The sequence below is a fragment of the Mesoplodon densirostris genome, chromosome 2, assembly GCF_025265405.1.
Source record: "Mesoplodon densirostris isolate mMesDen1 chromosome 2, mMesDen1 primary haplotype, whole genome shotgun sequence".
Lineage (NCBI taxonomy): Eukaryota > Metazoa > Chordata > Mammalia > Artiodactyla > Ziphiidae > Mesoplodon > Mesoplodon densirostris.
Genome location: NC_082662.1, coordinates 12,160,545 through 12,173,719, shown reverse-complemented (window position 1 = coordinate 12,173,719; position 13,175 = coordinate 12,160,545). Strand labels below are relative to the sequence as shown.

At 46.5% G+C, this 13,175-nt stretch overlaps 1 protein-coding gene across 1 annotated transcript in view; it reads right to left on the bottom strand.

Annotated features, from left to right (window-relative positions):
* LOC132502437 (forkhead-associated domain-containing protein 1-like) overlaps positions 1-13,175 on the bottom strand; it is a 91,487-nt gene that overhangs the window by 55,228 nt on the left and 23,084 nt on the right. The window contains exon 3 of the mRNA XM_060118338.1: positions 12,447-12,653. Coding sequence (XP_059974321.1) covers positions 12,447-12,653 — 207 coding nt within the window. The remainder of the gene's footprint in view (positions 1-12,446; positions 12,654-13,175) is intronic.

The window sequence follows — 13,175 nt, the reverse complement described above, 5'->3', positions numbered from 1 at the left end:
CTTCCCAGACCAGGGCTCGAACCTGTGTCCCCTGCACTGGCAGGTGGATTCTTATCCACTGTGTCACCAGGGAAGTCTTCAAGTCTGTTTTTAGAAACTTTAGTTTAAAAATACACGCTAATGCCTTTTCTCTTTCTTTGTGTCTGTTCTCTGACCATATGGTATGTTGCCATGGTTGGGTTTTTTGTTTTGTTTTTGAGGTAGCATATGTGATACTCCTGATTTCTTTTCCATACTACCTTTAAAACAGCAGGTTGGGGGTTCCCTGGTGGTTCAGTGGTTGAGAGTCCGCCTGCCGATGTAGGGAACATGGGTTCATGCCCCGGTCCGGGAAGATCACACATGCCGCAGAGCGGCTAGGCCCGTGAGACATGGCCGCTGAGCCTGCGCGTCTGGAGCCTGTGCTCCGCAACGGGAGAGGCCACAACAGTGAGAGGCCCGTGTACCGAAAAAAAAAAAAAAAAAAAAAGGAGGTTGTCAACCACCTGGATTAACCATGACCACATCCACGGCTGAATTTATATTAGCTTTAATAAACACAGGTCCATGATTTACTCAAGAGATCACTATCCATTTTTTTTCAAATTATCTATTTGTTCTTTGTGTTATTTCTCCAATATCTGCTTCTAACCCTGAGAAGAGTGTAAGTTGAATGGGACACCCTAAAAAAAATTCGAAGTAGTTTGCACATCGAGTGCCTACAGTACACATGAATTCTGCCAGGAAGCCCTGGAGCCTGCAGAGAAGGTGGAAACTTAGACCTTGCCCTTGGAGAGCTTGTTATGTGCTCTGCCATTTGTAAGTAATTGTGGACAATACAACGACTATGAGCCACTGTGTAGAGAAGCCACAGAGGTGCCACAGACTGTGCTGGGCACTTAATGCATGTGGTCTCATCTGATCTCCAGAATAATCTTGGAGGAGGCATTTTACCCCTCATTGTGTGGATTAAGAAACTGAAGCTCAGAGAGGTTAAATGACTTGCCCAACGTCTCACAGCCAGGAAGTGGTGACACAATTTGACTCCAATACCTGTGCTCTTAGGACTTCTAGGTTACTCGAAGTCATGATTTATTACCTGCTTTCCATACTCACAAACGGATCTTAGACGATTGGTTAGTGAATGATAGGATATTTTCCAAGTTAAAAAAAGGAAATGAACATTAGATGGTGTGAAAAAACACAAGACATCGCATGGGCTACTTAGAAATGGGATTTTCTAGCAACACTGACAACTGTCTTATGGAAGTGTTATTCATCTGGTACATGCCACGCCCTGGAAGCAGCTCAGAGGACCCCAGCCTCCATCCGGGAAGACCTGTGGTATGTTCACTAATGTACCAGAGGAGTCCTGGGCCCAGCTGGTACCCGCTCACGAGAACCGATTGTTAAATGTCCAAGAATTTTGCCAACTGGTTGATAAACACAGCCATTAATACGAATTAACTTACATAAGTTTACAATTAAATTATATCAGAAACAAAGGTTATACAAACTTAAAACTCACCCTTTCCTAATTATTTTACTCTATTTTATTATTACCTATGCTCTTGAGGTTATTTCACTCTACTATATGTTTCTGTTGGAAATGTTACATAGTAATGTGTTACCACACCTCTCTTTCCTTCTCTGTATTCAGGGATATGTCACTGGGAGCTTGAAATTGACCGTGGAGGGCATATTACACCATAGAAATCAGGAAATGTTATAAATGAGGGCTTGGTTTTTAAAAAGTTTTATAAATAGGTTTAATAATGGTGGTTCATGTAGAGCTTGATTTCGTTTGTTTGTTTGTTTTGTTGATTGCCTAGACTTAAGACGGTAATGGAGAAAATGTTAACAATGCAGATTATACAAAAGCATGTTGTGTCTTAGCCGTTATGTTATGAATAGAGCAAAAAATTGGGGAAACGTTCTTCCAGTATTTAAAAATTATTATCTGATGCAGCAACAAAGTCACTCATGTCACTGAGGAACATGTGAAGTTCTAACGTCTTTCTTTTTTCACTTGTATTATTCATAAATCCAAAATATCCAAAAATACCCACGAGTGCTCAGGTTGGGAACTCTCTCATTCGTCAACTGCAATGAGAAATTGGCTATGGATACAAGAGTTCGGCTCAAGTCAATGAAAGCATTCTGTGAGACTCAGCTGGCTATATAGAATTTACAAGAAAGAGTACTGTATTTCTTGTTACATGGAAAGACTGTGCTACACATTCTTTATATCAGTAAACCTTATGCTGTGCATCCATGTACTTTACTTTTTCCAGAGAGCTGGTCATTAAATATTTACCAGCCAATTGCTGGCTGTGCTGGCACCCAGCAGAGTGCCTGCTACTCATGGTAGGTGTTCGCTGACTGAGCTGAACAGTTGGCAAATGGAGTGTAAATAAAAAGCACTTTGATTCTGGGGCTGGGATGGGGAAAACACATGCTAAGCCTGGCGCATCTTGTAACAGCAGAGAGTAAGGAAGTGCCCCAAACGAAAAGGTGGGGAGATGCTCAAGGACACAGCAAGCAATCTGAAAGAGCTCCCAGTGGCCAAGGCTGGAAGAATTTGAGCGATGAACAAGTTAATGAGTATTGGATTATAATTCAAAGTGTAAAATCAGTATACATGGATCCATACTGACATAGATACATTAGTGAGTAAATACATAAAGGAGGGAGAAGAGACCGGCTTCCTTACAGAAGAATTTAACATACATAGATGTGGAGCTTAATTCCCATGGTCTGGAAGGGCCTGGGGGGTAGGGGTGATGGTGGCGAGCAGGGACACTGACCACAGTATGGAGGAGCCATGGACCTGGAAAGACAGAATGGAGACTAGAAAACATGGCCAGTAGATCTCAGAAGCCAGGAGAGGGTGCTACTTGGTGCCAGGACAAATGGCCTTTATCTCAACAGCTCCCGGGGTGTCACCGTAACTCAGAGACGGGTAATAATTCTATGTCCCCAAGAAAAGGGTAAATCATGTACGGGGTTTCAGTGTGAGAAATCAGGGTTATACATTTAGAACACAGAACCGCCAAGTTATACATTATTTTTAGGTTTTGGAACTTAAAAGAATTAAGTCCCTTTGAGCTGTTCAGAAAAGCCATTCGTTTGGGGTTTTCCCAGCTGTGTTAAAGGAGATCTGGCCCATCTAATTTTCCCATTTTCTTGTAAATCTTCAATCTTACGGTTTTTCCTTTCCTTTCAAGTTCTAATCAGCTTCCTGGTCAGTCCATAAAATGGGAAATAGAATCTAATGAGAAAACAGCCGGATTTTTGCAAATAGCTTTTGCTACCCCTAGACTTGGCCTGCTTCAATTCGGTCTTGCCAGTTAGAGAGACAGAATGAATCAATGAATGAATGAATGATCATCAACTAAGTTCACAGAAGGAGCAACGTGGTTCTGGTTTGGTAACAAAGGGTGTGGTCTGCCAGAGGAAGCAGGACGCGGCCCGGTTCCTGGCCGGGTCCGGGTTCTCTCTCAGCAGGATGCTAAGGGTTCAGCCCGCGCTCCCGTCTCCACCTCCCCCGATGTCATCTGCATCGCCTGTAGACATCTGGTGACAACACAGCCTCAGGGGTCCTTGTGTGTGAGTTTTTGCTGCGGAGGCCGAGCCTGAGGCTGCCTGCTGCCCCGTGCCCTCCACTTCACTGGTCTCGGGAAATCGCCTTTGATATAAAACACCCAGCCTCAGGAGTTCTCATCACATAAGTAAGTCCCCACGGGACCTGTAAGAGCACAGGGTAGAGGAAATCCTGCAAGGTCAGGTAGGAGATGACAAAGCTTGACAAGAAAGAGGTTTTGTTCTGAAGGGCACCACGCTCTCTGGTCATTCACTCAGTTGCCGGCTCCTCAACCCCCGGTACAGTAAAGCCACATCCTCCTCAAGAACGGGCCCTATTCAGAGGTCCCAGGAACGTGGAAATGCCACCCTTCTTGGGGATGGACAACTAAGGCCCTGACTCTGAGCTTCTCATCACACCTGTTCACCACAGGAGAGAAATGAGCAACTCTGCTTCCTTGGAGACTGGCCTGGGACTTTTCCAATGGAAAAGTGGATTATTCGTCATTTTCCGACCCCCACATCCCTAGTGGCAAATCCCGTTAGGAAGGCTCCACTTAGGCAATAGGAATGCTTCCTAATGTCATGGACATCTTCTTTGTTTTTGCCTCCCCCACATCCATTTCTTCCATCTTCTGGATGGGCACCTTAATTTTTTTGCAGGGAAGACACCCTTTCCCTGACAATCCTGAGTCCATAGAATTCTGACCCTTCCACCCCAGGGGTGAGACCATAACCCAGGCCTGGCCAATCAGAGCATTCCTGGCCCCTGGCCTCAGGGATTGGTTCAGGGGAAGCCACGTGATCCAAGCCAGTGTCAATGAAGATGCTGGCTCTTTCCCTGGAACTGCTACTTTGTAGGATGCTGGGGCTGCTGCTGGCCACTTTCCTACAGGTGAGGCAAGAGTCTGTCTGAGATTGGGAAGCTAACAGGGAAGAAAGAGTCAGATTCCTGACCATGATTTGGGCGCCTGGATCCAGCTGGGCCTAAGCTGCAGCTTTTGGCCTTTTCAGTTCCATGAGCTTTTTTTTTTTTTTGCCTAGGCTAGTTTTAGTTGGTTTTCTGACACTTGCAAAAATGAAATTTCCTGGACAGTATGCTTATTGAGACTTTAGCATAAGCATCACTATGTACTCAGAGTGAAAGTTGTTTTAAAGGTTATGACATGCTCAAATAAAACCCACCAGACTGTCATCATGCACCAAATTTACCTTTCCACTTATAAAAGTAAAGCAGCATCTCCAGAGAAGAATGATTTAAGACCAAGGAACCAATCATAAGACAAGTAGTAAAACGCTGCTTAGAGAAACTTTGATAGATAAATAGCTCTCTAGCTACAGCAGGCTTCAGACTACAAACCCCAAATTTCTGCTTGAAAAGTTACTCAGGGAAGACATTCCATAGTTTCATTTATTTCGTTTTTTGGCCTCGCCGTGCACTTGTGGGATCTTAGTTACCTGACCAGGAATTGAACCCAGGCCCTCAGCAGTGAGAGCACTGAGTCCTAACCACTGGACCACCAGGGAATTCCCAACAGTCCACAGTTGTAAAAGAAAACTTTCCAGTTGAAGAAACAGGCAAAATTTGTAATATGCATCTGTTGTATATATAATAGGTTAATGTCTAGTATATTTATCAGATCCATGTCAATGTAATTATATTATTACTATATTTGCAAATGCATATATATGTGTATGTATATTTAGAACCACATATTTCCAGCTCTTTTTTAAAGAGCTATTGAAAAGACTGTTCAAAATTTAGTTTTCCAGCTTGTCTGTTTCTTCTTATTCCTCAGTAAACTTAAGCAATTAACCAGCACATTTCCTGGCACACAGTAAGGCTCAATCTGAGTGAGTTCTTTCTCCCCAGCTCCCCCCTCTATTTTAAGTTCTTCTTTTAGAAACCAAGTCAAATGAAAGAGGCAGGACAGCATAGTGTTACAAGCAGAAGCTGGTAAACGTTTTCTGTAGAGCCAGACAGTAAGCATTTCCAGCCCTGTGGGCCATAGGATCTGCCCATCTTACTCTGCCCTTGTAGCCCACAACACAGGCAATACTGAAATGAATGGGATGGCTGTGTTCCCAGGAAACTTTACAAAAACAGGCGATGGCCCACACTTGGCCCTGGGCCATACCGTGCCGACCTCGGGTTAAGACCTTGGGATCCGGCGTCACACGGACTCTGGTCCGGCTCCCGGCTCTGCTCCTTCTCTGGGACCCTGACGAGTGTGTCATTTCTGTGCCTTGTCTGGAAGACATAGGGATACTAACAGCCATTTCTTAGTCTGTGAGAAGTGGGTGAGATAGTGCACGTGAAATGCTGAGAACACTTCCTGGTCCATAATAAATGAGCATAAAACTTTAGCCATCAGGTGTGATCACCTTCGTCAAAAAAGAAGAAGAAAGGGGGCAATTGAATTTGTCCAGGAACAGCAGCAATATCCCTGGGAAAGAGTTAGTGGGTGGACTTCCCTGGGGGTACAGTGATTAAGAATCCGCCTGCCAATGCAGGGGACAGGGATTCGAGCCCTGGTCCAGGAAGATCCCACATGCTGCGGAGCAACGAAGCCCATGGGCCAAAACTACTGAGCCTGTGCTCTAGAGCCTGCGAGCCACAACCACTGAGCGTGCGTGCCACAACTACTGAAGCCCACACACCTAGAGCCCATGCTCCGCAACAAGAGAAACCAACGCAATGAGAAACCCGCGCGCTGCAACGAAGGGTAGCCCCCGCTCGCCGCAACTAGAGAAAGCCCACGCGCATCAACGAAGACCCAACGCAGCCAAAAATAAATAAATAAAATAAATAAAATAATTAAAGAAAAAAAGTTAGTGGAGCCAGGGACCTCCCTGGCCGTCCAGTGGTTAAGACTCCACGCTTCCAAAGCAGGGGGTGCAGGTTTGATCCCCGGTGGAGGAACTAAGATCCTGCGTTAGTGCAGCCTAAAACTAAGTTAGTGGAGCCAAACAAGCGAGGAAGCCAGATAACTGAAAATGCATTTTCTTCTATTATCAGTGGCTTTCGTTTTTACCCACATAATGAATCATCCCCTGTCAGCGTGTGAAATTGCAGGCTGGACTGGGGATTGCAAGACCTTCCTTAACCGCTGGGCAGTGAAGGACCTGCCTGGGCTCTCACGGCCCCACGATGCTTCGTGCTATTAGGAAAAGCCTCCAAAAGACTCAGGAGAGCTGGCTTTTAATCCTGGCTCTGGATCTATAAGACTGATGCCTAACCTTGGGGAAGTCGCTGAAACTCTCTGAGCCTCAGTTTATGCCATGATAGGGGTGGTCCCAGGGACCTCTATAAAAACAACTGAAGGGGGAAAGGGGACCTGGGATTAATGAGTAGCTCCTTGGCAGACATTGGAAATTGAAGCTCAGAAAGGTAAAGTCAGTTGCAGCTGGCATTTCAACTTGGCTCCATCCAACTCCAAAGCCCTTGCTTTCTCGATTGTGTTCTGCAGAGCTTCCCCATTAAAGCAGAAAGGAATATTGGCCGACAGAGGGCGCTCTTCTCACAAGACAGGACGTCATGACATTGCAGGGACAGAAGACAGTATCCAGGAGCCACGTGGGAGAGTCTGGCTGGACTGGGAACAGGGCAGAGCAGGCTACAGGGAAGGCCAGACACAGGCAGTCATGGGGATGGGGGCTGCCGCCAAGGAGCTGTCAACCCCCTCATGGAACAACTCGGCACGTCATTTGTGGCGCCTGGCTTCCTTTTTCATTCTGACCATTTCCATGAGTTTTGCCGTATTTCAGAACAGAGAAAGACATGATTGATACATACGGGTGATGTGGGTTTCCTTACTCAGTTGCCTTGTAAGAACGGCGCCACTGTGACTAGCACAGCTTGTTTCCAAACCTCCTTTCCCAGAGCTCAGAAAGCACGAGTAAAGGCAACAACACACAAAACCCACAACACGGCGGCACACCTGACTCTGGGACTTCAATTTCCCACGCCTGGTGCCAAGACTCTATGGGATTAATCAACGGTTGCTTCAGGGCATTGCAGATGGCCCTGCGGGTTATCTCCTGCACAGCTTCATTGGGCGCCATCCACATGGACTACGTTGTGAATGGTGACCCTGGAGTTGTGCAACATGGCAGCCCTAGGTAATACTTTGATGAGAGAGCTATAATTTACACAGTATGGTCCTGGGGGCTTCCCTGGTAGTGCAGTGGTTGAGAGTCCACCTGCCGATGCAGGGGACACGGGTTTGTGCCCCAGTCCCGGATGATCCCACATGCCGCGGAGTGGCTGGGCCTGTGAGCCATGGCAGCTGAGCCTGCACGTCCAGAGCCTGTGCTCTGCAATGGGAGAGGCCACAACAGTGAGAGGCCAGCGACCGCAAAAAAAAAAAAAAAAAAACAGGATGGTCCTAGGCACAACCTGGCTGCCAATGCACTTCGTCAAACAAAAGTTTTTCTTTATATTTTTCCATCTTGTATGTTATTCTAAGGGTACTTTATTGCAAATGTATTTATCTGCTAGCGGGGGCAGGTCTTGGGAGGTTTCCCTGTCCAAAAGGACACTTACAAAGGAGGCATCTTGGCTGCTCCATGCTGGTTTGCTTGACTCTAAAGCTGAGGGTTATCATGTGCTTATTAGGTGCCAGACGCTGGACTAAGCAATTTACGCACTTTGCCCACTTAATACCACAGTCACTCAAGGTGGTAGGAACTATTGTTACAGGAGTGGGGACCGAGGCTCTGAGAGGTAGATGATTTGTGCACGTCCAGTATAAAAGCCGGTCAAGAGCAGGGCTGGGACGGCGCTGGAGTCAGCCTGACCTCCGGGCACGTGCTCTAACCACTGTGACATCTGCAAACACATCTGGATTCCTAACCGCCCCGCACCTCCCCCCCCTCCCCCAATAAAATGCTGTCACACCCTCCTCTATTGGTTAGGGTCACCACAAAACCTGAAATACATGCTTTCGTTTGGGAACTCTTTGTCGGGAGAAGAACAGTCCTCATCATACTTAATCTGTATGATATCAGGGCAGTCCTCCGTGGAAACTCCATCCAAGGAGGACACACAGCGCCCTCACCAGGGACCCCAAAATCAATTGGAAACAAGAATATGCCGGAAGCAAGACGGCCACAAATTTTTTAGAAAAATTGGGCTTCAAAATATTTGATGAGAGATGCTCTTCAATACCTCTCCCTTTTTCCCCTCTTCCTTTCTCTTCTTTTAAACAGCCAGCAGGTTGGGGTCATCAGGAAGTGGAATTTGTAGGAAGGTGTCAGTCAGTCCACAGGCCGCCCTCACACGGATGCTGCAAAGGACCCCTCCATAAATATGAGCGTCATGGATGGAAGCTTCTCAAGCTGGGGACGCCCCGGCAGAGAGCGCTTTTGAGAAGATGGGGTTGGGGAGAGTCCTGCAAAGTGCCCTGGGCACAGGCCAGGGCAACACTTGTGCAGCTGCCTGCAGTCAAGCGAGGAATGAAGCAAGGTGCAAGTGGGTGTAGGAATAAGAATTGAAAAAATCCGTGTATATTCGAGTGACCGTGAGAGTATGCTTTCCTCGGTGTGAAAACCAGTCAAGGCTACTGCTCCAGCTAGCATCAGACTAAATGGTTTTCTCCCCTCCTTTATCCGCAAGTGGGGATAGTGTTTAATTTGCACTGACTAGCTGTGTGGCCCTGGGGAAATTACTTAACCTCTCTGAGTTTCGGATTCCTTGTCTGTAAAATGGGGATCACGGGAGAACCCATCTCATAGGTTGCTATGAGCGTGAAATAAGGGAGAGCAGGTGAATTGCTTAGCACAGTGCTGTTCACGTCAGTGATTCCTCCTGCTGCTCTCCTGGTTTCTCTTCTTACAAAACATATTCTTCCGTCTTATCTACTCAAGGTTAGAGGTCGTCATCACTTTTTCCCACAATTATATAGGAAGCACCTTGTAAAATAAAGTCCCCATTCCATAGTTGTACACCCGTGTTCATAACAAACTTACTCAAAATGGCCAACAGGTGGAAGCAACCCAAGTGGCCATGGATGGATGAACAGGTAAACAAAATGTGGTGAATCCATACAATGAAATATTCAACTGGAATGAACCATGAGGATATCATACTAAGTGATAATAAGATGGTCACAAAAGGACAAACAATGTAAGATTCCATTTATATGAGGAACCTAGAATAGTCCAATTCACAGACACAGAAAGCATGGTGGGAGGGGAGGAAGGAAGCAGGGGGTTTGATGTGATGGGCTTAGAGTTTCAGTTTGGGAAGATGAACAAAGTTCTGAAGATGGATGGGGGTGATGGCTGCACAACAGTGTGAATAGATTTAATGCCACTGTGAACTGTACACTGAAACATGGTTAAGATGGTAAATTTTATGTGTATTTTACCATAATTTTGAAAATTAAAAGTTAAAAACAAACCCCAAAATGAAATACCTCCAAGGTTTCTCCGAGGTTTGGGGTGATAGAAATGGAGGAAAATGTTCTGAAAGCAGGTTGTGGTGATGGCTGCACAACTCCATCAATATATTCAAATTGATTGAATTGGACACTTCAAATGGGTGAAGTTTCTGTTATGTAAATTGTACTTCAGTGAAGCTGTTAAGAGCAAGCAAGCAAACAAACACATGCTGTGATCCGGGGGAAACTTTGGAGGATGAAGGAGCTGTTCACTGTCTTGATTGTGGCTATGGTTTCACAGGTGTACCCATATGTCAAAGCCCATCCACTTACAGACTTTAAACATGTGCCGTTTATGGCATGTCAATTATATCTCCATAAAGCTGTGTTTGAAAAAGGCAGAACAGTATTCCATATATACACGAACTCCTTATAATATATTAAACTCCTTAGAATATATTAAAAAATATAATTTATTAAACAATGCCCCCTTTGGATGGAAATTTAGGTTTCAAATTTTATGCCCTATAAATAATATTTCAATAAATATCTTTGTAGGAAAAAAAGAAGAAAAAAATGCAGATATTGTTTGCTGCTCCCCTCTTCTCCCCACGGGCAAGCCACAGAGTCAGAATTTCCCAGGGAGGGGGCCTGGGAACCTGTAATTTAACTGAACATTCCTGAAAATTTCTTGGAATCAGACATTTTGGGGCACATTGAATCAAACTTCCTGAACTTGGATTTTCAGGCTTGGGAGTGTGAAATCCCCTTTTTTTTGATCCCTAAAAAATTCTGTAAGTGTTCCATACAAATGATTCTAAATTTCGGTTTCCCTCCTATTGGCGGTGCATCAGAATCATCAGGGAGCTTGTGAGCATGCATATTCCCAGGCCCTACTCCCAGGGAGGATGTGTATGGTTGCCAGATTTCGCATAAACAAATAAATGAATAAATAAATATATAGAAAACTATAGGGTGTCCGTAAAATCTGAATTTCAGATAAACACCAAATAATTTTTTCAGCATAAGTGGTTCCTTGCAATAGTTGGGCCACACCTGTACATAAAAATTATTTGTTGCTTATCTGAAATTCAGATTTAACTGGGTGTCCTGTATTTCATCTGGGAATCCTAAGTATGAGTCCTCAGGCCTGGGGTGAAGCCCAGATCTGCACTGTTGGTCTGCTCCCCACGTGCTTCTGACGAGGGGGATCCTTAGAACCCATGTTGAGAACCCCTGATCAGGTCAACACCTTCTGGGTCAAGAGCCCCTCCTCAGGGCGGCCAGTGGATCCCAGGGCATCCCACAAGTGAGCACACTTTAATGTTGGTCCAAGGAGGAAAAGGGGGCTGAGAAGCAGCAGGAGAAAACTGCCCCAGATTTTCAAAGCCAAACGTGGTGGATGCGGTGTCACGGGCCCTGCAGCCTGAGGGACGGTGCTCATCTTCTCTGAGTGAGTATTTAAGGCTGCCTAGGGGACCCACACCCCAGGATTCTGTCTAGATTCTCTAAACTTTATTTATTTATACCCAGCCTCGTCCCAGAAAGGACTTTAAGCCTCGGAGGTCTCAGCCCATGCAGCGTTCTTGGTGCTGGCGAGTGAGGTTAACACACCATCTCTGTGGGACACACACTACAGGTATTAAGTGTGTGCTCACCACGAATGGGCATTATTCTGGGAGTTTTACAATGATAAGCATCTCATTTAGCCCTCGAGATAAGCCTGCAAGGTCACTGCTGTCGTTGGCCCCATTTTGTAGATGAGGAAACCGAGGTTCCGAGGGGTCCAATGGCTTGTGCAAGAGCGCACCGAGTAGGCCAGTGGCAGAGCTGGGGTTCTGACCCAGGACTGTGTTGCTACCCAGCCCCCATCCTGCCTCCCTACTGAACCAGATACTTCTTGTTACTGAGCTTTGCTGGGCGAATTTTGGCTTACGTTCCGCTTAAGCTGGGGCCATACTTTAGGTCCTGATCCCGGGAACATTTCTGATCCGGCGTGATAACAGCTGGCAGGCCTTGAGCATCTACTCTGGCCAGAGACTTTGACTTTTTGTACATAGATACTCTCTCAACGCCCTGCACCGCTGAGAAGACCCAGACCCAGGCACGCAGAGAACCCTGGCCGAGGTCGCAAAGCTAGGAAGTTGCAGAGCACTGATCTGCCTAAAAAGGAAGCATCCATCTCTGCATCTTCAAAAGCACACACCTGCTTTCCACCTCCCCTCGCCTAGCTTCACTTTTCAGGAAAACGCTCTCGCTCCGGGCTGGTCGCTAGGCAACCCTCGCAGGTAATTCCATGAAATGCCCAGAAGAGGGCGCGAGGACTCGCTCTCCCCGGGCACCCACGCAATGGGGCTGAACTTCGCAGAATCGCGAAAGCAAGAGTGACGCGCTCCAGACGAACTCCACCTGTGGCCGTACCCGAGCCCTAGGCTGCACGGAAGGTGACACAACACGGCACCTCTGCACCGCCCCCCAACCCCGGCAGGGGCCTTTACTCACAGAGGCTGGGTTTTCGATGACCAGTTCGTAGGTCAGCCCTCCGGACCCAAACCTCAGGATGTCTCCGGGTAGGAGCTTCACAGCCACGTTCTGAATGTGGCACTCATTAACGAACGTGCCGTTGCAGGAATTGAAGTCGTGGAGAACAAAGCTGCTTTCGGCCTCATTATATTCAATGAGTGCGTGATGGTTGTCGACGTCTGCAGACTGAAATGCAGAAGGGGGACAGTCAGAGCCAGGAATAACAGGAATAACAAGGAATAACTAGTGCCACTGACACTGGGTGCCCCAATGTGCTAACCACCTCATCTGGCTGGATGGTCACTGCAATCCTCATTTTAAGAGGAGGATGCTGAGGGTCAGAGAGGTTAAGTGACTTGCCTAAGGCCACACAGCTAGTGAGTGGAGGGTCACCAGAGCCTGACAGCAGACCCAGAATAGATGCCCAGTTTTGGGGTAGGGCGTCAGGCAACACAGAGGCAAGAGGGAACTCGGGGGGAATTGGCCAGGAATTGGCCACTTGATAGTTCTCTGATCCCATGCAAGTATCCTTTTGGTTGTCCCGAGTGGCAAGACAGCAGAAATGGCCCAACACAAACCAGAAAGGTCAGTTGGCAAGTGACAACTGTCCATTTACTGCGAGTGTTAAAGTTAAGGGGAGGTTTTGTAATAATTGTTGTTTTCATTTGTTTCTTCTATTCATTTTTAAAATAACATGTTTTTTTGTAA